Source organism: Delphinapterus leucas, chromosome 1, assembly GCF_059928025.1.
Source record: "Delphinapterus leucas isolate spDelLeu-1000000601 "Yukka" chromosome 1, BTC_Dleu_Yukka2, whole genome shotgun sequence".
Classification (NCBI taxonomy): Eukaryota; Metazoa; Chordata; class Mammalia; order Artiodactyla; family Monodontidae; genus Delphinapterus; species Delphinapterus leucas.
Window position 1 is genome coordinate 152,413,874 of NC_143129.1, and position 22,642 is coordinate 152,436,515.

The 22,642-nt window shown below is 53.6% G+C and overlaps 3 protein-coding genes across 5 annotated transcripts; 2 read left to right on the forward strand and 1 right to left on the reverse strand.

The window, feature by feature from the left end:
- Positions 1-1,369: 1,369 nt before the first annotated feature.
- Positions 1,370-10,547, forward strand: POMGNT1 (protein O-linked mannose N-acetylglucosaminyltransferase 1 (beta 1,2-)). 3 transcript variants are annotated; one of them, XM_022575599.2, is made up of 22 exons: positions 1,370-1,489; positions 1,960-2,129; positions 2,736-2,850; positions 2,986-3,104; positions 3,788-3,853; positions 3,944-4,057; positions 4,828-4,945; positions 5,139-5,237; positions 5,394-5,521; positions 5,866-5,936; positions 6,166-6,241; positions 6,437-6,520; positions 6,610-6,651; positions 6,861-6,919; positions 7,236-7,308; positions 7,391-7,519; positions 7,604-7,729; positions 8,655-8,719; positions 8,895-8,939; positions 9,306-9,441; positions 9,667-9,776; positions 9,876-10,547. In XM_022575599.2, the coding sequence occupies exons 2-22, from the start codon at positions 2,010-2,012 to the stop codon at positions 9,961-9,963; spliced, it is 1,983 nt and encodes a 660-aa protein (XP_022431307.1). In that variant the 5' UTR covers positions 1,370-1,489; positions 1,960-2,009; the 3' UTR covers positions 9,964-10,547. The 3 variants fall into 3 exon arrangements, with proteins under 3 accessions (XP_022431307.1, XP_030615756.1, XP_089779473.1); XM_030759896.2 differs by lacking the exon at positions 6,437-6,520; XM_089923347.1 differs by lacking the exon at positions 5,139-5,237.
- A 2,362-nt stretch (positions 10,548-12,909) lies between these two features.
- Positions 12,910-17,339, reverse strand: TSPAN1 (tetraspanin 1). The gene is made up of 6 exons (XM_089923367.1): positions 16,885-17,339; positions 14,311-14,517; positions 14,023-14,097; positions 13,825-13,923; positions 13,593-13,748; positions 12,910-13,493 (listed from the first exon to the last, which is right to left on the reverse strand). Exons 1-6 carry the CDS (start codon positions 17,026-17,028, stop codon positions 13,344-13,346), a joined length of 831 nt encoding a protein of 276 aa, XP_089779493.1. The 5' UTR covers positions 17,029-17,339; the 3' UTR covers positions 12,910-13,343.
- A 997-nt stretch (positions 17,340-18,336) lies between these two features.
- Positions 18,337-21,200, forward strand: P3R3URF (PIK3R3 upstream open reading frame). The gene is given in 3 exon segments (XM_089912643.1): positions 18,337-18,401; positions 20,483-20,790; positions 21,076-21,200. Coding segments are annotated over 3 exon segments (417 nt in total). The 3' UTR covers positions 21,120-21,200.
- The last annotated feature ends 1,442 nt before the right edge of the window (positions 21,201-22,642 follow it).

Here is a 22,642-nt window from a genome sequence, read left to right on the forward strand (position 1 = left end):
GAGTTGATTCTAGCAGGAGCTATGTTGAATTGGAGGGACCTATGAGAATGTCCAGCTGCTGGTTGAACACAGGTCCGCCTGGAGCTCAGGAGAAAGGTTAAGTCTGCAGATATGAGTTTAGGAATCTAGATGGTCAGAGAGCTCATGAGAGTGGATAAGATCTTCTGTGGAGAGTGAGTTTGAGGAGAGAAGAGGGTCAGGGAGGAACCCTGCGGGACACCTTTCTAAAATGCCTTTTTAAAATGTGTTGGGATTTCTTCTATTCTAACACATACTTATTAGGAGAAATCACTGATTGCCTCAACTACTGAGACAAGCACTGTTAACATTTTGGGGATACCATCCCACCATTTCAGGAAGCAGATGGAATATGGAGAGCTCAAAAAAAATCTAACCTATCTTCTGGCTTCTTCTGTCTCCCTTTCATCTGTTATCCACAAAACAGTAAATGTTCTCTTAAATTGGATTATGTTGCTTCCCTGCCTAAAATTGTGCCATGGCTACCCACTCACTTCAAATAAGCATCACCATCACCTAGAAACTTTTTCGAAATGCAGTATTCTGCTCTGCCCCAGACTCCTGAATCAAAAACTCTAGAATGGGGCCCAGCAATCTGTTTTAACAAGTCCTCCAAGTGATTCTGATGCAAGCTGAAGTTTGAGAACCACTGTGTTAAGCTAAGTGCTTCGCATGTGTTAAACTCTGTAAGTGTTATTATTGTCAGTATAGTGAGGGGTTAAGAGTGGAATCTGGAGCCAGGCTGCCTGGGTTTGAATTCTAGCTTTGCCAACTTCGTGATATTGGGCCTCATTTTCTTTGTCTAAAAGATTGGGATAGTAACAGTACCTACCTCATGGAGTTGTTGTGGAATTAAATTAGTTAATATAGTAAGATGCTTACTTAGTACAGTGACTGCCATGGAGTGTCATATGAGGTCATACTCATTTCACAGAGAAGAGAACCTAGGCTGAGACGTGAAGTGACTTGCCCAAGGTCTAGGTGGGTGCTAGAACCAGGTTTTTAATTCCCCCGTAGTCTGCAGTGGCCTCGCATGCTCTAGACCTGGGTGCAGCCTTGCCCAGGCAAAGGGAGGGGTATCTGGGTCCGAGGCCTGTAGCCCCTCTGACCCTGGCGTGCCCTGCGGTCTACTCCAAGGCTCTAGGACTCCGACCCCAATCGGGTTTGCCACCACGCAGTGTTGGGAGCGGGGAAGCTGCTCTCCCCCAGCCGCCCACCCGGCCAGCCAGCTGCAGGGCGGCCGAGGCACCGAGCACTACCGCTACTCGCTGGGGGAAGACACCAGCCGCCGCCCTAAGCGCCTCCCGCCGCCCTCTCACCCCGCGGCGGCGGCGGCGGCGGAAGCGGGGAGGCGGGCCGCCCGGGCCGGGGCGGGGCCGCGAGCGGCATGGAGGAGGCGGAGGCCGCGGAGCGCCGGGCCGAACAGTGCGGGCCCGAGCGGGGCCCGAGCGGGGCCCGGGCCCCCTGAGCCGTGAGTGTCTCTGGGCGGGGGTCCTGGAGGGGTGGCATGGCCGGGGCGGGTCCCCGAGTGCTGGGGCGGCCCAAGGCGCGGGAGGAGAAGAGCAGGGCCAGATAGGAGGGGGCGAGGGCGGAAGGGGGTGGAGAATGGTGGGGGGGGGTCGCTGCCCTTCGCTCACCCTAGGACTAGGAAGGCCTGGGGCTTGGTTCTTTTAGGGATTGATGAGCCTTAAGAGCCGATTATTTGGCCTCCAGCCTTGGGACAATGGGCAGTCCTGTCAGTTTCCCCAGCCCCAGGGGAGTTTCCAGGTGATCTGACCCCTCTGAAGGTTTCCTTTCCAGAGAAGTTGAGCCACTTTTCCCAGGTCACACAGCATGGATGCTGCAAGGATGAGTTACTGGGGGGTCCTCCTTCATCTCCCCAAGAAAGCATCAGACTTTGGGAGGAAAACTTTACCCCACGTGACCCTTTGGTCTCCTCAGATTCCTGAAGGCATGGGTTGGCCAGGACAGTGGTGACCCCCCAATCCGGCATGGACGACTGGAAGCCCAGCCCCCTCATCAAGCCCTTTGGGGCTCGGAAAAAGCGGAGCTGGTATCTTACCTGGAAGTATAAACTGACCAACCAGCGGGCCCTGCGGAGATTCTGTCAGGTATAGAGGTGTCCCATACCTCCCAGGGGCTCCCTCCCAGCTTTACCCCAGCCTAGACTGTGGGTACTGGGACCTACCTTGCCTGCCCCCACCCTGGAAAGAGGGTGGGAAAACTCTTTGTCTCATGTCCCTACCAGGTAGTGGGTTGGGTCCAGAGTTCTGGAATCAGAACCCAAGTACAACCTCCTAGGCTTCTGACAAACCTGAAGTTGGATCAGGAAGGCTTTGCCCAGGACCCACACCTGTCAGGCAGTCAGGGCTAGGACCCAGGTCTTCTGATCCCCAGCGTGGTTCTCTGGGACTGGCTCCATCTCTAGGAACTAATTGTGGAGGAACCAAGGGAATCAAGGCTCAAATGGAAGAATACAGGAGTTCTGGGTAGGGAGCACCCTGATGAAGGGGGAAGGGTCAGGGGAGGGTCCCTGAAGGAGGTGGTCATGAAACTGAACCCAGGTCTGGGGGAGTAGAGCTGGTCAGACAGAGGGAAGAGAGGCAAAACCCAGGTTCTCCCTGTGTCATCACTTCAGCCAGAGCCCTCCTTTCAGCAAGACCCGCAGTGATCTTTAGGGGATGCCCCTCTTTAGTTGTCCCCACCCCTCCCCTCAGACAGGAGCTGTGCTTTTCCTACTGGTGACCGTCATTGTCAACATCAAGTTGATCCTGGACACGCGGAGAGCAATCAGCGAGGCCAATGAAGACCCGGAGCCAGAAAAAGACTATGGTAGGACCAGACTGAGGATGGGATTGGTGGTGGAGGGGGCGTCCCCTGGGATCCTGTGGCTGAAATCGTGGGCAGATCCCAAGGGGTGAGACACTGCTGGAGGGACTATCTCCATGACCTGTCACACACCCACAGATGAGGCCCTGGGCCGACTGGAGTCCCCACGGCGCAGAGGCAGTGGTCCCCGACGGGTCCTGGATGTGGAGGTATACTCAAGCCGCAGCAAAGTGTACGTAGCAGTGGACGGCACTACGGTGAGTGGGCTGGTGTCTAGTGTACGGTCACTGCATTCTACTTACGGTGTGGTCCGCTGGCTCTGGGTCCACTGCCTGAGTGGGAACTGCAGCTCTGCCAGTTTCTAGCTGTGTGACTTCGGAGGCCTCAGTTCCTCATCTGTAGACTGGGACTAATGATTTCTGCTTGTCAGGATTAAATGTTAGGTATGTGAAATGTATTATATGTAGTGGGATATTATCAAAAGTGATCAGTAGTATTAGTAGGCAGTTAATTCAGTGATTTATTTATTTCGTGGTCCCATTTATTTATTTATTTCCTGGTCCCTTCTTTGGCCTCGGCTTTGTCCTGGACACTGGGAACCTGGAGGTAGTCAGCCCTGGCCCTACTTTGAGGGGCTCCATCTGTTAGACGGTGATACCTCCAGCATGAGGCTGAGATAGTCAAGGGCTCTAAGAGTCGTGAAAGCTGGTGGAGGGTCGGGAGGTGTTGTAGAAAGATGGGACCTCTTTTGATGGGGGTGCTATGGAGGCTTCCTGGAAGAGATGGCCTTCAGGCTGGGTTGGAAGAGAACTGTGTGAACAGAAGCAGAGGAAGGAGGGGAGGTTTTGTTTCATGCAGTTGTTTTTTTTAAGTGCCCATAAGACAGAGAGACCTCAAATGCCAGAGTGGAGAGTTTGACCTTGTCTCTGCTACCCTGTAGGTGCTGGAGGATGAGGCCCGGGAGCAGGGCCGGGGCATCCATGTCATCGTCCTCAACCAGGCCACGGTGAGGTTCTAGGGGTAGGGGACCTAGAGGGCCAAAGCTGAGCCCTCCTTGCTGGTGACATTAACTCATGAGAGGTGTGTCTCCTGCCAGGGCCATGTGATGGCAAAGCGGGTGTTTGACACGTACTCGCCTCATGAGGATGAGGCCATGGTGCTGTTCCTCAACATGGTGGCACCTGGCCGAGTGCTCATCTGCACCGTCAAGGTCAGTGACTCTGCCTTGGCCCCATTCCCAACACCCCTAGCTCCAGCCCTGCTCATGGCCCTGGATTCTGTGCCCCTAATATGGCATAGTGGCAAGAGCCTCTGGAGGAAGGTGACCAGGTTCCAATCCTATCCTTGTCAAGACAGAGTCCCTACCCTTATGGAGCTTACACCAATAGGGCAAGAGCAACAAAAAGCAGCCAAATAAACCTACCTTGTCAGGAAAAGATAACTTGTGTGAAGAAGAAAATTAAGCAAGGGAGACAGGGTGATGGGGGTGCATTTTAGAAAGGGGAGGCCTCTGTAAGGACATGACCTGTGCACAGAAAGCTGGAGGAAGTGAGCAGTGAGCCATGTGAATATCTGGAGGAAGAGCATTCTAGATAGAAAGAATGGCAGGTGCAAAGGCCCTGAATTGGTAAGGTGCTTGGTGTGGAACAGCTGGGCTGCCAGTGGAGCTGGAGTAGAATAAGGGAGGGGAGGAGAAGGGTGGTGAGAAGAGGGCAAGGAGGTAGCAGGGGACAGAGGTGCAGACTGTGTGGGATCATGTTAAGGACTAATTAGCCTAGTGACCTTGGGTGATTCTCAGAATCTGTCTAAGCCTTTAATTATCTGTGAAATGATAGTAACCACAAAGGGTTGTTGTGATAGTTTAATGAGCTAATTTAAGTAAAAGGTTTTACATGGTGCTTGACATGTAGTTAGTGTTCCCTGATGCTAGGTCTGCTGGAGCTGTGCCAGTCAGGCTGACCACCTTTTCTGGTCTCCCAGGATGAGGGCTCCTTCCACCTCAAGGACACAGCCAAGGCTCTGCTGAGGAGCCTAGGCAGCCAGGCCGGCCCTGCCCTGGGCTGGAGGGACACCTGGGCCTTCGTGGGACGAAAAGGAGGTGCCAGCACCGTAGGCCATCCGCCCTGTAGTATTAAGGGGCTGAGAGGAGCAGAACTCCAGGAGATGGGGTGGGCTGGGGGGCAAATAGGAGTCGGTGGTGGTAGGCTGGATGAAAGTGGGCCGGGAGATGGGAAGAAGCTCCAGAACTGCAGCCTGGGCCCCCATTGCCCCTCATTTCTGCCCCCTGCCAGGTCCTGTCCTCGGGGAGAAACATTCTAAGTCACCTGCCCTCTCCTCCTGGGGGGATCCAGTCCTACTGAAGACAGATGTGCCGCTGAGCTCAGCTGAAGGTGGGGTTAGTGGGTGCTGGGCTCCAGGGCAGTGCCTGGGCTGGGGATAGGCATTTGGGTTCTCTTCACGGGGCTCTATTCTTGACTGGGTGCCTGGTGTTCTCCAAACCACACTGGCCTCATGCCCTCATCCTGTTGACCTCATCCCTCCCTCAGAAGCAGAGTGCCACTGGGCAGACACAGAGCTGAACCGTCGCCGCCACCGCTTCTGCGGTAAAGTCGAGGGCTATGGGAGTGTGTGCAGCTGCAAGGACCCCACACCCATCGAGTTCAGCCCTGACCCAGTGAGTGGGGCCTTGGACAGCGAGGCCCGGACTCCTTCCCAACTTGGCAAGGGGCCCCAGGAAAGGTCCAGGTTGGGCTTTCCCTACCCCAGCCTGGGAGGGAACCAGGAGCTGAGGATTTATACTGAGCCCTGAAAGACGGGGCGTCTTGGTTGCGGGGAAGGAGCAGGCCATGTGAGCAAAGGCCTAGAGTTGGAGTTGGGCTGAGTGTGTGGAGGGGCCAGGACAGGGAAGACCCTCTGCCTTTTCCCTTGAGTCTCCCTCTCCCTCAAGACTCTTCCCCAGGTGGGGATCCCAGTTTGAAGAGAGAGTGAGGCAAGAGCTGAACACTATTTCTCCCTCAGCTCCCAGACAACAAGGTCTTCAATGTGCCTGTGGCTGTCATTGCGGGGAACCGGCCCAATTACCTGTACCGGTGAGCCTGGGAGGGGGCTGTATCCAGCACTGAACAGGAGGGTGCTCAGTGGTGGGAACCCGAGGCTCATGTACCTGCAGGGGGAACTCTTGAGGTGGGCGGAATGGAAACAGATTCTAGGTGCATTCACCTTTGGTGGTGAACATGGAGAATCTGGGCCCATCTGTAAGCACAGGGGAGTCCTGATTTGGGGGGACAAAGAGGCCTAATCCAACCCTGGGCTCCCCAGGATGCTGCGCTCTCTACTCTCAGCCCAGGGGGTGTCTCCCCAGATGATAACAGTTTTCATCGACGGCTACTATGAGGTGAGTGGGGCTTGGGGGCTTTGGGTGGAGCAGAGTGCAGGGTTGCTGGTGCTGAGTAGCAGTGATCACAGAGGACTGGCAAGGGAGACAGCCCGGGCAAGGGCCATGAAATGTGCAGGGCTTGGCGTGTCAGCGCCTGCAGGGGTGGGCAGGGGGCGGGTGGCTCACATGATGACCGGCGGCCATGCCCCTTAGGAGCCGATGGATGTGGTGGCGCTGTTTGGTCTGAGGGGCATCCAGCACACTCCCATCAGCATCAAGAACGCCCGTGTGTCTCAGGTACCGCCTAGGCAAGGATGGAAGGGGTGGACACCGGGCCCCACTGTCCACCCCAAAGCTCATGTGCCCTATTCCTACTCCCCACCCAGCACTACAAGGCCAGCCTCACTGCCACTTTCAACCTGTTTCCGGTGAGTAGTAAAGACAAAACTCTTGGACCTAGAGAGGGGAAACATGGGCATAAGTCTGGTCTTATTATATAGCAAGCTCTTCCTCTCTCTGGGTCTCATCCTCCTGATGTGGAAAATGGGGGTAGTGCTGCCTGAGAAGTGGGATGGAGGTGGAAGAGACGGGATGAGAAAGTCCCCCTTGGGATCATGTTGTCCCCCACCCCCTACAGGAAGCCAAGTTTGCTGTGGTTCTGGAGGAGGACCTGGACATCGCTGTGGATTTTTTCAGGTAAGGGAAGTGTCCCTCCATGCAGCTTCAAGCTGCGTAGGGCCTCTGTGCATGACTGGGTCTCCAGGGAGGAAGGCAATGAGGGGTCTTGGAAAGCTTTCCAGAGGAAGCAATCTCCAAAGTGGGGAAAAAGCCTGAGCAAAGATAGGCTGGTGGGGGTTGGGGCTGGAGTAGAGAGTAGAAAGGATGAATGGAGACAGTGGGGCTTTGGGGGAAGGAGGCATGACTCTGGAGTCCCATCTCCAGTTCTTCCAGCATCACTGTGTGACTGGGTTTGTCCTTGCCCCTCCCTGAACCCCTGGACCCTGCCTCTCAGTTTCCTGAGCCAATCCATCCACCTGCTGGAGGAGGACGACAGCCTGTACTGTATCTCTGCCTGGAATGACCAGGTAGGCTGAGTGGCCAGGGGTCAGCTGCGGAGTTGGTAGAGGCCCCGAGCTAACACCTCCCGTCACGGCCCCCTGTCCCCAGGGGTATGAACACACAGCTGAGGACCCAGCACTGCTGTACCGCGTGGAGACCATGCCTGGGCTGGGCTGGGTGCTCAGGAAGTCCTTGTACAAGGAGGAGCTTGAGCCCAAGTGGCCCACACCGGAAAAGGTACCCTGGCAGGGTAGGGTGAGTGGGCTGAAGTCCCCTACCAGCTTGGAAGCTCGTAACTCTCAGAGTCTTCCACGCCCCCAGCTCTGGGACTGGGATATGTGGATGCGGATGCCGGAACAACGCCGAGGCCGAGAGTGCATCATCCCTGACATTTCCCGATCCTACCACTTTGGCATCGTTGGCCTCAACATGAATGGCTACTTCCATGTGAGTGGGAGGCAGGGGTGTTGGGGCATAGGGCACAGTGTGGTAAAAGGGGCAAGAACATGGACTCGAGCGACCCCAGCTCTGCCACTCACTAGCCATGTAGCCTTAGGGAAATTACTTACCTTCTTTTGCCTCAGTTTCTTTATTTGTGAAATGAGGATAAAAATACTCCTACCTCATAGGGTTGTGAGGTTATGAGGTTTAAATGAGTTAATATGTATAATATGCTTTGGACTGTAAACATTATATAAGGATTAGCTGGTATTATTTTTATCATTACTATTTTTAGCACTAGACTGTGGGTGTGGGGAGGATATTTCGGCTGCCACGCACTCGTCCAGCCCAGCAAACTCTGCCCTCTCCTGTCCTTGCAAGTGCTGAGGCCTAAGCCTCAGCCTGAAGTGAACAGAGAGGGCCCCAGGTCCCCACCCCTTCATCGCTGTGTCCAAAGGGCCACTCCGCAGTTATAGCCAGGGAGGCCTTGAGACAACCCAGTGTAAAGAATGGAGAGTTTCCAGCTTGGAGCCTCCTAGAAGCCAGAAGGGCCTTCAGAGGCTGATTACTACAAGACCCCCACTCATCTCCAAGAGGGACGGGGAGTGACCTCATGTCCTTCACCCTTAGTACCTTAGTCATAGCAGTTTTCTCCCTGCCAGTCCAGCCTGTCCCTTTGCAGGGGCCATTCCTGGCTTCTGTGGCCCTAGAACAGCAGGCCCAGGGAGAGCCACTGGGGACAAGGACTAGCTCAGGGGTCAGTAGCATGAGATGCCAGTATGAGCATGAGCTCTCTGGCAGTGGTGGAGCCAGAGGGACCTTTATAGATCTAGGACTTCATTTGTGGGCCTCGTGGATATGTGGTGGGTCAGCGGGCAGGTGTGGGCCAGACAGTGTAATGCCCTGATTTTCACCTTCACGTCCATCCCAGGAGGCCTACTTCAAGAAGCACAAGTTCAACACGGTTCCAGGTGTCCAGCTGAGGAACGTGGACAGGTGGGGGCTGGGGACAGCCAAGGGGAGGATATTTAGGGGCCTTGATAACCAGTGCCTGACAGGCCCTACTAGCCCTGCGGTCTGTGTGTTTACCCCAGCCCTGCTGCCCCCCAATCTCCATGTCATCCCTTGAGGGGCTACTCCCTCCCCTGACCCATTTCTCCCTCTCCTTTAGTCTGAAGAAAGAAGCGTATGAAGTGGAAGTTCACAGGCTGCTCAGGTATGGCCTAGGGCAGTGGGGTATATGAGGCAGGGGGTAAGGAGAAGTCAATACTGGGAGTCTTGGCCCCATAATTTGTGGGGCCCACTGCAAAATGAAAACCAAGCTCCCTTGTTCAAACATTATTAAGTGGGACTTCCCTGGCAGTCCAGTGATTAAGACTCCACACTCCCAATGCAGGGGGCACGGGTTTGATCCCTGGTTGGGGAACTAAGATCTCATGTGCCGCGGCCAAAAAACGCCAAAAAACAACAAATGTTAAGAATTCCAAGATGGCAGCAGTAGAGCATTAAAAGCACAGGGCCTGTGTGACACACTCATGAGGTAGGCCCTGTCTTGGCCTTTCTCCCCCACTCCCTGCTACAGTGAAGCTGAGGTTCTGGACCACAGCAAGAACCCTTGTGAAGACTCTTTCCTGCCAGACACGGAGGGCCACACCTATGTGGCCTTTATCCGAATGGAGAAGGATGATGACTTCACCACCTGGACCCAGCTTGCCAAGGTGCCTCAATACCACACCTACCCCAGGAATACCCCTCCCCAAGATACAAGGAGCCTTTCTGGAATCTTCCACCTCAGAGCCTCTCTTCTAAGCCCCTTTACAAATCCATATTCTTGAAGATGCTACCTCTTGCAAACTGAGGAGGCTGCTGAGGAGAGGGGGTTGGCCAAGGGCCCTCCCCACAGCTCTCCGACTCTTGCCTTTGCCCCACCCCACCCCCACCAGTGCCTCCATATCTGGGACCTGGATGTACGTGGCAACCACCGGGGCCTGTGGAGATTGTTTCGGAAGAGGAACCACTTTTTGGTGGTGGGGGTCCCAGCCTCCCCCTACTCGTGAGTGACTCTATTCTGTCCTTGGAAATGGAAGACTAGTGGGGTTAGGGGACGTAGCTAATGACCTCCTCCCTATTCGTTTTCCTGTTATCTTCCCAGAATGAAGAAGCCACCATCAATCACCCCAATTTTCTTGGAGCCACCCCCAAAGGAGGAGGGAGCCCCAGGAGCTGCAGAACAGACATGAGACCTCCTCCAGGACCCTGCAGGGCTGGGTACTGTGTACCCCCAGGCAGGCTAGCCCTTCACCCAATCCTGTAGGATTTTGTAGACACTCTCAGGGGCTGGGGCTGGTTTGTTTTTAACATGAGACTTAATTACTAACTCCCAGGGGAGGGTTCCCCTGCTCCAACATCCCTGTTCCTGAGTTGGAGGTCTATTTATTTACTTCCTTGTCGGGAAAGGGCAGGATAGTACCTGGGAATCTTTGGGATCCCTGGGCAGCTGATCCTGCCCTTTGTATACTCCCTCCTCCCAGGCCTGGCTCAGAATCTAACCTATTTATTGACTGTCCTGAGGGCCTTGGAAACCGGCGGAAGCCTGTAGGGCCTTGATTTTTTTTTTGGACTGGAGTGCTGCCCTGAGGGTGGGGCAGGCTCTTACTCAGGAAACTGCTGTGCCCAACCCATGGACAGGCCCAGCAGGGGCCCACCTGCTGATGCAGACTCACTCAGAGACCCTCAGACACTGAACCAGGCCCCTTTCAGCCTCCTCTTTGTCCAGATTTCCAAAGCTGGATGAGGTGGTCATTGATTAAAAAAGGAGAAAAGCTCTGGGGATTATCTTGTGACTCTGTGTGTGTGTGTGTGTGTGTGTGTGTGTGTGTGTGTGTGTGTGTGTATGTGTATGTGTGAGAGAGACAGACACACACAGAGACAGAGAAAGAGAGAGAGATGGGTAGGAGAGAGGATGGTCGTGATGGATGATGGGTTTTCTTTACTGTCCTCCACAGGTTTATCTTCCATTTGGGGCCATTTGGCCAGCAGGGGATGCCCAAGTCTCAAACTCCAATGTTTTTACCCTAGAATAACAGAGCCTGACCTTTGCCCCACCCTACTTGGGGCTGAGCTCAGAGCGGCCACCCTATACCCCATTCCCACTGTTTAATTAACCATCAGGCTGTTTTCTGCCTAGCTCGTGTCTGGGCCAGGGCACCTGTCCCCAAAAATGGAGCAAGAGAGAGCGAAAAGGGATACCTGGGGATGGGGGGGGGGCGGTGATAGAGAGCAGGTGAGTATAGTGGAGGTGGGAAGGAAGTGGATGAGACAGAGCTGAATGGGCATCATTCAGGAAGTGAGGACTGGGCTGCAGGTGGAGACATAGGAACAAGGATGTCTATGGTCCTTAGGGTACTTTGTATGCAGACTCCATATCTGGGCATTTTTCTGGAGAAAAGCCATCATTTTCATCAGATCACCCAACCAGTGATCCAAAGAAGTCAGGAAGATCTAAGTTAGTCACGCTAGCACCAGAAAATGGATGAGATTGTCCAGAGGAAGTGGTTGAGATAGCCCAAGGCACAGGGCATGACATTTAAGGAATCTGTGAAAGACTTAGGTTCAAGAGAGTAAGTGTAGGACACTTGGAGAAGGGGTCTGCCTGCAGAGCCCTTGCAAAGTGAGCCTCATGAGCTCCTTATATAGAGCCTTGGCCAGGGAGGCAGGAGCTGGCTGAAGCTCTGCCCTGTCACCAGCTCTCTGCCCTTGCCTCTCCAAGCGGTGCCTGGAGCCCCGCTCGGAGGTGGCACGGGTGGTGTGTGGCTTCAGTGTTTGCTGGAGGTAGAGATAGCTCTTGAGGTGCCACAACAGCCAGGTTGAGGAACAATTAGCTCATAATGAGGTGGAGGAGGCCCACCCAGGGCAGACAAATCCCTTGTAGCCTCTATATAGGTGCTTGGGGGTGGGGTAGTGTGAGAGGCATAGAAAGGTGGCAAAGGTGGGAGGGGGCTAAGTGCTCTACCTGCCTATCCTCCCAGCAGGCTGCTGATCTGGGCCTCACAGACCAGCTCTCAGGCACTGCACTGCGCTGGCTAGGTCGCAGTTCCTTTTTGGATTCACGAGGGGTGATGGATCTGGGTTGCCCTAGTAAAACCTGGGAAGAGGAATCTAGGGCTCAGAGGCAAGCAAGGAGGACTGGTTTGCCAGGCTGGGCTTTGCTTGGTAGTAGACACCATATCCTCTGGCCACAGCCTTCCACCCTAGTGCTATGTCTCCTGCAGCAGCAATCAATCAGATCTATGTCTGGGACATTCTGGCCTAAAAGTAAATCATGTTCCCATGTCAGCCAGGATCCCACCCGGCTCTGGAGTCAGATGTCCTGGACCCACATGCAGGCTCAGGTCTTCATGGGAGGTTGTGGGCCTGGAACAAGTCACTTGGCCTTTCTAGGCCCAGTTTCTGGAACATGGGGGTGGTTAAGACTCGATAAGAGATCAAATCTATAGAGCCCTGAGCAACCAAGACCGAGAATAAATGAAATTCTTTCTGAAATCCCTAAAGCAGGGACAGGTCGGGGGCTGTGCCTGCATGAGAAGGGTAGGCAGCTTGGGTCCCCTGATGGGGGCTTCTGGAGGGCTTCCCAGAGCCTAAGGAATGACCCTCTTCCATCGCCCTGGCAATATTTCTGCTCTCCCTGCCCCCACTTGGGTACAAGCTTTTTATTTTCATAGCTTTCCAGCCCAGTGCTCCTACCCAGGAGAGGGCAGTTTCAGGCCAAAGTCCTCGCACATTATAGGACTGCAGACTGGCCCAGCCCCTGCTTCCTCCCTCAGTGTCCTCTTGGCCATCCTTGCTAGGCTCCCTCCCAGGCCTGGCATCTGAATGAAGGTGAGAAATAGCCACCCACCGCCGTGCTACTTCCATTCTGCTACATTTCTAGGAGCCTTCTGAGTCAATAGCCCCACAGGAATCTGAGGCCAGTTGAGGCATGATGGGGTCCCTCTCCTGAAGGATACACAAAAAGAGTCCAAATGGAAACATTTTAATGGGTTTTTGAGTTCTGAAGTGCTTTCTACACATCTGCCTGGTGACTGCTGATCTTGCATATGCTCGTGTTATCGGTGCAGTGCCTTTAATCCCCCCTGTGGAGTACTGGGATCACCAAGAGCACCCCAGCCCCTGGCCTGAGAGGGTATCAAGGGTTTAAGAAACAGACTGGAGGAATGGGCAAGAGGATTGGCTACCTTAGAGGCTCTGAAATAGGTGGACCCCAACATCACCAATGGAAGGACAAGTCTGGCACAGGTTCAAGGGGGTGGTGCCTATTTGGCCCCAGGCCCACTCCAGCCCAAGTGACACTGTTAAATCCTGTCCCCACGCTGATCACTGCCTCTTGGCAGTGCTGGGGTGCCTCTTCTCAGTTCCTGTATGGCAGCAGCAGTGGCAGAGGCAGAAGCCGACTTATTTCAGATTGCAGTACAGATACATGGACACAATCATGGCAGCCAGCTGATGAGAAAGGAACAGGCAGAGAGGAAGAAACATGATCAGGGTCCTTAAGCTTTAGTCCCCTGGCCCCCAGACATTCGACATGAAGCTTTGTTAGAAGTCTGTCTCTTCCAGAAAGGCCTCAGACATGGGTCAAGCAGCCCTGAGCCCATGGGGATATCCTGCCCCAACCTCCTCCCCTCCTTACCTCTAAGCCCCCAATTCCAGCTGCCACACCACCCACGGTAACTGCATTGGTTCTGATGTCATACAGAAGCTGATTGAAGCAACCCTTGGAGGGGAGAGAGCATCTATAGTCAGCAGCTGACCCCACTCACATTCAGCTCTCCGAGGCCATTAAAGCAGCCCAACCTCCCAGGCCAACCTATACCTCTACTTTCTGGTTCTGGGCCTCGACCCTAGTGCAGGGTTCCACAAATGTGCCATTGTCATGGTCAAAGCAACAGTATGGGGGAAAGACGTTGTTCTCTTTTTCATAGGGAGAGTCCTCAAAATCTGTGTAGTTGTTGAAGCCACAGCACTTGAGCTGAAGATGAGAAGAGATGGTCAGTGGGGCCTTGCTTATTTCTCCTCACCCCAAAATCTCTCCCAGCCCACCTTACCCCTTCCATGGTGGAGTTCCACACTTGGGTGAAGTCTTTTTGGGAACCGTACTCTTTCTTGATGGTGGGCACGACCATCAACGTCAGGAAGTTCTCAGCCTGGGTGGGGAAAGTCAGTGTTTAGGGCCTGGTAGGGAGGGTGGCCATTCGCAGTGCTTTGCCCAGTTGTTCCCGCCTTGCCCCATCCCCGCTCCTCACCGTCGTGGTGTACACCAAGGCAACCACGGCAGCTGCAACCTCAGCAGTGAAGATGAGGAGGAGGATGAAGAAGAACTGAGTGGAGAACAGGGATCTTGAGTTTTAGGGAGAGACAGTCCCTCATGCATTCCTTGCCCTAACCCACCCCCACATGAAAACAAGTCAGGGGCCCCCACTGGCTGAGGCCCCTGGAGTCCAGAGCAGGGCTTGGGGATCCCCAGGGCCTGGTGTCAAGGGTGAGGGACCCTGGGTCTCGGTTACGGGCCTGTGGAGCTGGGTTTGACACACCATCACGAGGGCACACTTGTTCTCAGTCTGGGCACCATAGCAGCCCAGGAAACCAAGAGTGAGCAGCGCAGCGCCAGCTGCGATGAGGAAGTAGCCCACGTTGACAAACTCCATGGCACTGGATGATAGTGGCCCGAAGATCTTCATGAAGGATGGTCCATCGACTGACACCCAGATGCCCACTGCCAACAGGGCCACACCACACAGCTGGAGACAGAGAGGCAGACCTTGAAACAGTGCCATCAAACAGCTCCCTACCACACAACTGAGTTAGGGAGATGGGAGATGAGAAACTTCCCCCTTTATTGACTATGGAGTCTAAAAACTCATCCTGTAGGGAGGAAAAACATCCTTTAGAGCCAGAAAGATGGGAGCTGGAACATCCATAGCCAGCACCAGGCTGCACACCTAGGCAGATATAAATGGGATCAGGGATTCCAGAAATAGCTCAAGGGTGGGGGGAGGGGCAAGGCTTTCCCTCACTGTTGCCAGGGTCATGCCACATAGCTAGGGGTGAAAAAAGTAGGTGAACATCCCCCCCAGCAGCTTCCCCCTCCCTCCCCCCGCCCCCCTCTCCATTCCCCCCTCCAGGTGCCTGGAACAACTGTCCTCTGATAGGTGGGAACAGGGGGGTGGGAGCCTTGAGCAGTCTCCACGGTCACCATAGCAACAGAGGCGTGGCTGAGGTTTACACCTGCTCCCAACATTGGAGAGGGCGGTGGTGAGAAGGGATACCCACGCCAAGGCCCCATTTGGCTCCCCTCCAGAACCAGCCTAGACCTCTCCTTGCCACCCAAGTGGAAACTGAGGCACCAAAGAGGAAGTACAGCCAGAGCTCTTAGAGGCTCTCTGGCTCAACCCCCAGCTCAGAGGGAATCCTGAAGCCTAGACTGGGGAGGAGGGCACTGCCCAGTTCCCACAGCTTAGAGCAAAGCCTTGCTGATCCAGAGCTTCAGTGGATAAATCAGCCTGACGCTGCCTAGGTAGGTGTCCAGTCCCTACTTTCCGGCTATGGAAACTGAGGCTAGAACCAGGAATGAGGTGGCAGATTGTGGGTGGATCCCAGCATGTTTGCCCAAGGACAGAAAGCTGGGCTTTTAGCCTACAGGGTCAAATTTCAAGGAGTCTGAGGCCTGCCCTGCCCAGTCTGGCGAGGCAAGGGCAACAGAAGCAGAAACCAAACCAGATTTGCCTTTAACCCCCTCGGACCAGAGCCCCTGCTCTCCAAATCCCTGCAATCCTGTTGCCTTCTTCAGATACATGGATAAAGTCTAGTTCCCTGAAACCAGAGGAAGCCCAAGGCACAGACCACATCGGAGCCAGAGTTTACTCACCCCCAGCCCAATTCCTCCAAATTCATCTATACTTCATGTCTCCATTTCCTCCCCTTTCACTCACTCTAACCCACTCTCATGTGGCTCCAAGGTCTCTGGTGACATGGGCTTAGTCATGGGTGGATCCTCTTTGACCTCCCTGATACCTCGTTTGCTTCCTGCTGCTCTTTCTTCATTTGCTTCCTGGTGGCCATTTCCCTGTTTATCCCTTGTAAGCTGAGTTTCCTGGAGTTCACTCTCCCTGAGTGCTCTCACCCCTCCCATGGCTTCAACAATCACCTATGGGCACATGACTTTCACATATCCTGAGCTGCAACCCCACTGGGTACACAGCTGCCTGTGAGATATCCCCCAGGTTGTTCTTGCCAGAGACGTGGTCATCATCTCCAAGATGATGTCTCCCTTGCCCCTTCTTCCATCCCTTAGCCACCATCCAAGGGCTTTGTCCTTTGTCCAATTTGTCCATTTCTGCCCATCTCTAGGGTTCATGCCTCATTGCTCAGCTTCCTCAAACATGCCCTATATAATCTGTTCCTGGTTTTCTGAACAATATCTGATTTCATTGCCTTTGGGCCTTTCTGCATGCTTTACCAACCCCCTCACTCAGTGCAAATTCCTAGCCTCAGCTATTTCCTCCTAGAAGTCTTCTCTGACCAGGCAGGATTCAAGCCCCTCCTATGGACCCCTGTGCTAAGACCACGTATACTATGTCGAAACTGTCTGCCTATCTGGCCTGCTGGACCTGAGATCCCCAAGGGCAGAGAAAGGGCTTGCTTACCTGTCACCCCAGCACTCAGCACAGGGTCTTAGGCAATGTGTTTGTTGAATGAATAAGGGCTGCTTGCAGCTAACACTCTGCTCCGATGACTCTGGGCCTTCTGTGCTTTTGGTTCCCCATCGTACAGAGGCCACTGAATTTCCTTCCACACGAGGTGACCTTGGGCAAACCCCTTCCCCTCACTGGGGCCCCAGCCTGTTAGCCTACTCTGCCCTGCTGTAAGCCTGCCTGAGCTGAAGCTTCCTGGAAGGGAGAGGATGCCCCTAACCTTCTCCACCCCAACTGTGTGGCAGCCAGGCTGCTACTGGGACCAGGACTCAGCATTTGGGGAGACTTCTGCACCTCCTCAACTTGCAGGAAGAGTCTGGGCATAGCAGTCTCCTCTTCCCCAGTTCAGGCTCTGCTCAGGTTAAGACCTACTCCTATAGGGAACCCTAAAGAGCCCATAACCCCGACACTTACAAAGATGAGCATATTGAAGAGGATCATCATGGTCTTAATGAAGCTGAAGCACTGCATGGTGGCTCCTGGGAGGCAGATGTGTGTGTTAGGACCTTGCTCCCTGCCCCCACCCCCAACCTGGGCTGACATACCAGACTCCAGCATCCTGGACTCATATAATCACCAAGCTTTTCCTGCATCTGGACTCTGACACCTCAGGACTTTTCCCAATTCCCATCCTGACGCTCCTATCCCTCTGTACTGCCCAGGCCCTCTACCAACACCTGGCACTCTGAAATCCTAACATCCCAGGTTCCTCTACTGGCACCCCAAGCCTGACTCCCACACTACAGGGTCACTCCATGCCCTTCCCTGGCACCTGTGTATCCTGGGCTTTCCACTCCCCCCGAAACCAATCCTAGACTCTTCCAAGACCCTCCCCATGGCCCTTCCAGCTCCCCAAACCTGTTTCCAGATTGATTTCACTTCACGGGATAGTCTCTGTCCTATGCCATCACCTGTTCAGGGTTCTTGGTAGTGAGTTCTGAGAGAGGGATCTGCTGAGGCTCCAGAGGGAACTGCAGCTCCGGGGAACTGCCACTGAGTGGGCAGGCGGGGAGACGGAGCTGGCTCTCACACAGCACTGCTCACCTGTGGGCGGGGCAGGTGCTTTAAAGGCCTCCTTCTGCCCGCCCGCCTACCCCACACGCAGCCAGTCCGCCTCCTCCAGCGCCTGCTGCCCCCCTGCTGCCTGGCGCTCCGTCCTCACAGCCCCAGCCTCCTCGGGGCTCCTCCTGGCATCGCCAGCCATGGGCAACGCCCCTCCTGACCTGAAGGAGAGAGAGGTCTGGGGGTGGGGCAAGTGGCCCCCCAGAACTGTGTGCCCTCCACCACGGCAGCGCACAGGCGCTTCCTACCCTGCACCTGCTGATACTGTCGTACACACCCTGCATGCTCGAGGCACGCACATCTGCCCAAGCTGTATATTCAGACACACACACACACAAACACCTCCTAGCGCTCTCGAATGCACACTCACACACGCACACACACACTCTGAACTGTGTGGACTGACTCCCAGCAACAATCAACAGAGCAACATCTGAAGTACGTACTGAAACACTCTCTCTCTCTCTCTCTCTCACACACACACACACACACACACACACACTCACGCAGACATGCCCACACATGCTTTCAAGGCAACGGCCAAGGCTTGGAGTTTTCTGCCCCCTCCTCAGAGCGGAAAAAGACTCCTAATCTTCTAGTCTTTTTCTCTCCACAAAACTTCAACCCCACACCATTGTAAAGCAATTATACTCCAATAAAGATGTTTTAAAAAAAAACCTTCAACCCATCTTTCTCCTCCCTGAGTCTTTCCTCCTCACTCTTCTCCCTCCCCACCCTTTCTCTCTCCTCAGTCCTCTCAGCACTCTGCATACACCCCTTCCATTCCTGCCAGCAGGGGGCACCATGGTCCCACAAAAGCACTGCCCCCATTCCTCCCCCGACCCCTCCCCACCAAGTTCTACAGCTCGGTAATCCCCATCGTCGTCAATCCTTCCGGGGCTGCTGGTCCTGGAGGTCGAGGTGCTGGGAAAGTTCTGGCTTTTAAGTCACTCAGACCAAGTGCTCGAATCCTGGTTCTGTTGCTTATTAGCTGTGTGACCCTAGGGGCATTTCTTAGACTTGGGTTTAAGCCTCTGTTTCCTGGTCTGTATAACAGAATAGTTATGGGGTTTTCAAGTGAGATTTAAAATGAGATTTTTCTTCCCACTCTGGGACATAAGGGAATGACCACAGAGTGAAAAGTTCAGCATAAGGAGAGTCACAGCCAGAGGGAGTGTGGGATGGAAGATTTTTAAATTTGTTTTGTTTTTATAATGGGAGGAGGCAGTTGAAGAGACAGGAGAGAGAGGAAGGCTGTTAACACTAACATTTGTACACATCGTGTTTTAAATGCATAACTTATATAGTAAGTCTTTTTTCTCCTTTCACAACAATCTTATAAGACTCTCTTTTCGTCTGCTTTTTAAATATGGGGAAAGAGAGGCACAGAAGGTTAAGTGCACATTTCTGAATGAATGAATGCTCACAGAGTAGCAGGAGTTAAACGTCTGGGCTTTGGGCCTTGGCCATCCCAGATCTGAATCCCTGCCTGCCTCTAATTGTGTGAGCCTAACTGAGCCTCAGTTTCCTTGTACAGTTGATCCTCATTATTCATGGATTCCATATCTGTGAATTTACCCACTCACTAAAAATGATTTAAAACTCCAAACCAATACTCACAGCACTTTTGTGGTCATTCATGGACATGCGCAGAGCTGCAAAAAATTTGAGTTGTCTACCATGCTTGTTCTCAGCTGAGGTTGAACAGGGGGATGCTCTGCCTTCTTGTTTCAGCTCTCACAATGTAAACAAGTGTTCTTTTTGCGGCCTATTTAGTGTCTGTCATGTTTTTTGCAGTCATGTTTTTTGCATTTTTGTGCTTTTTGTTGGTGACTTTGCTATTAAAGACTCCCTCCAGCGTAGTGCTGAAGTGCTCTCTAGTGTTCCGAAGTGCAAGAAGGCTGTGATGTGCCTTATGAAGAAAATACATGTGTTAGATAAACTTCATTCAGGCAAACGTTGGCCATTTGTTGGCTGTGAGTTCAATGTTATTGACATCAATATATGTTAAATGAAGTGGCTTTAACAGAAACACAAATAAACTAGGTTATTTTTCAGTTGACAAAATGTTGTGACCAGAGGTTAGTATGAATCTAATCCTGTATTCCTCCTGGGAGCATTGGCTCAATATTTGCTAATACAGTGTTTGTGGTGACTTTATTAGGGCTAACTACCACGAATAACAAGAATCGACTGTATATGAAATAGGAATAATGACAGAATCTCCTTGTAGGTTTGTTGTGGGATTAGATGAGATTATGTTTGTAAAGGACTTGGCACTGTGTTTGGCACATAGTAAGTACTCAATAAACATTGTTAATGTGGATGAGTGAGAAAATGAGGGAGGGATTTTTTTACTCAGAGTTCCTTTTTTCCAAGGGGCCAAGCTGAGGTTTTCTGGCTCTTTGGCTGGACCCATGGAGAGAATTGTGAGGGAGCCTGACCCCTAAGGGAGGGGCTGGGGATCAGGACCTGTAATAAACAGCATTACTCTTACATAGCATACTCTTACTCTGTATGTCATAGAGGCCTCAGCTGCCCTGGCCAGTAGCACCATCAGGCACATGACAGAAGTTCCCTGCGCCCATGGGGCCTTCTCAGCTTGTCTGTGCCCCTTGGCCCCAGGGCTTGTTACATATTTATTTATTTATTATTTATTTTTGGCTGCGTTGGGTCTTCGTTGCTGCGCGTGCGCTTTCTCTAGTTGTGGCGAGCAGGGGCCACTCTCCGTTGCGGTGTGCGGGCCTCTCACTGCGGTGGCCTCTCCTGCTGCGGAGCTCGGGCTCTAGGCGCACGGGCTCCAGCAGCTGTGGCACATGGGCTCAGTAGTTGTGGCTCACAGGCTCTAGGCACGTGGGCTTCAGTAGTTGTGGCACACGGGCCCAGCTACTCTGCGGCATGTGGGATCCTCCCCGACCAGGGCTTGAATCCGTGTCCCCTCCATTGGCAGGCGGACTCTCAACCACTGCGCCACCAGGGAAGCCCGGCCCCGGGGCGTAATTTCCCCCTACCAGAGGCCAGGTATGGGCTGACCTCGGCTCCGGTTTCCCAGGATGTTTAAGTGTAGCCGCAGAAGGTACCGGCAGAAATCCCAAGGCCCAACTGCCACCACTGCAGCCACCAATCTTGCCACCATGGCCACGGATATCAACGACACCCACACTGCCACCACTGCAGCCACCAATCTTGCCACCATGGCCACGGATATCAACGGCACCCACACTGCCACCACTAGGGTGTGGATCCTTCCACTGCAAGGTTAGCCGAGGGCCCTGAGCCAGGGTGGGGGGTGAGAAAAACGGGGCCACTCAAGTTTTCCCCACATTAGCCCTGTGCAGGCACTGTAGGGGACACACCTTCTGTGAATTATCACCCCAAAGGTATGGTGGGGTCTTGATGGCAGGCATCCCTAAGGCTGAGAGCCTTAACGGAGGATGTACTGGCTGGAAGTGGAGAGCCTGGGGAAACGGGAGAATCGAGGAGCAGTGGAGCTTCCAGAGCTTCTGCCTTCCTCACACTCTTCCCTCTCCTTCCTCTCCTCAGTACTCAGACACCTTTGTCAACGTGGCAGCTTTCTGATCCTCTAGAAATGCCCAGAAACTAGTCCAGAAGCTTGGCTGGCTCCGGACCTGCATCTCCTAAGGGCCACGGGTGGTAAACAGCAGGCAAATAACAATCCTTTCTGCTCCAACTCTTTACTCCACTCCAAGGTGTTTCCAGCTGACTATGTAGGGTATGAGGGCAGGGTTGGGACAGAATGCTCCCAGGGATGGGCTTCAGCGACAGCAGCAGGCCTCAGAGTAAGACAGTGGAAGGACAGAACAAGGTCAGCAACACACACCGTCTTTGGCCTCAGCTTTTGATCTGCCCTACGAGGTGGGGGAACTTCCTGCCTTGCACTCCCATCTGCACAGGGAAAAGGATCTCCGGAAACACCTTGGAAGGTATAAGAAGCCAGATCCTTGGAGAGGGAGGTAGAGGCACAGATCAGAAAAGGATAGCATGAAAGACAGATTTCACTGCTCCAGTGTAAACCATGAGTGCCTGAGTGAGAGGGGTATGTGGCTCTGTGTGCCTCTTATGGTCGGTGTTTGTGAGACCAAGAGAATGGGGATCTAAGCAGACATGTGGCTGAACGTGCCTTTGCAAAGAATGTGCCTCTATTGCCAGCTGTGTGTGTCAAGGTGTGTTTGTGAGCATATGAGCGGGTCGGAGAGAGAGGCATCATCTCCACGAAGAGGAATGAAGGTCAGGAGGCGGGTGCGGGCGGCCGGAAGGAGGAGAGTGTCAGCTTCTGAGAGGGGTGTACCGTCTTCAGCCCCACAGCCATTCTCTGAGGTTGGTATTTTCCAGGACTAACAGCTTAGCTGGGGTGTTTGGGGGTGGGGTGAGACTGAGTTAGAGTCCAGAAAGTGGGACTCAGGCCTGGGGATTTTCCACTTGGATTTCCGCATGTGCGCCCATGTGTCATCGGGTGTAACTGAGTTTACGTGGGGTGCGTCTCCATGGAGTTGTGTCTCAGTGGCAGGAAACATTGTGAGGGACTGTGTCTCTAAGGTGTCACTTTATGCACAAGTTAGTGTGTGTCCCAATGTCCTGAGGTCTGGCTCCAGTTCCAGGGCTCCCTTCCTTGAGGGTTGGGGGTGGGAGTGAACACTGAGACCTTTGGCCTGGCCCCCTGGGAAGCCTGTGAGGAGAAAATGAATTCTGTCTGCTTTCATTCACTCCAAGGCTTGCCAGAGACTGGGACCCTGAGAGGAGGAGGGGGCAGAGACTTCACTGACACATCGTGCCCAGACAGCACTGGCGGAGGATGAGGCTTCTCAGGGTTTAGGGGGAAGGTGCTGAACCCCAGTCAGAGCTGGAAGCTAGCTAGGCTAGTGCCCAAGGCCCACAGAGGGGCCCACACATATAAAGACACATGACAGGAACACATGCAGACATGTAAATACAACTGGACTCACAGATACACAATGCAACAAATTCACACATGCATACAAGTACATGCCTATAAACAGATATGTGCACTGACACAAATGCATATAAACCTCTCCACATGACACATGTAACAACACATACACATGCCTACAAATGAGCACACACACACACA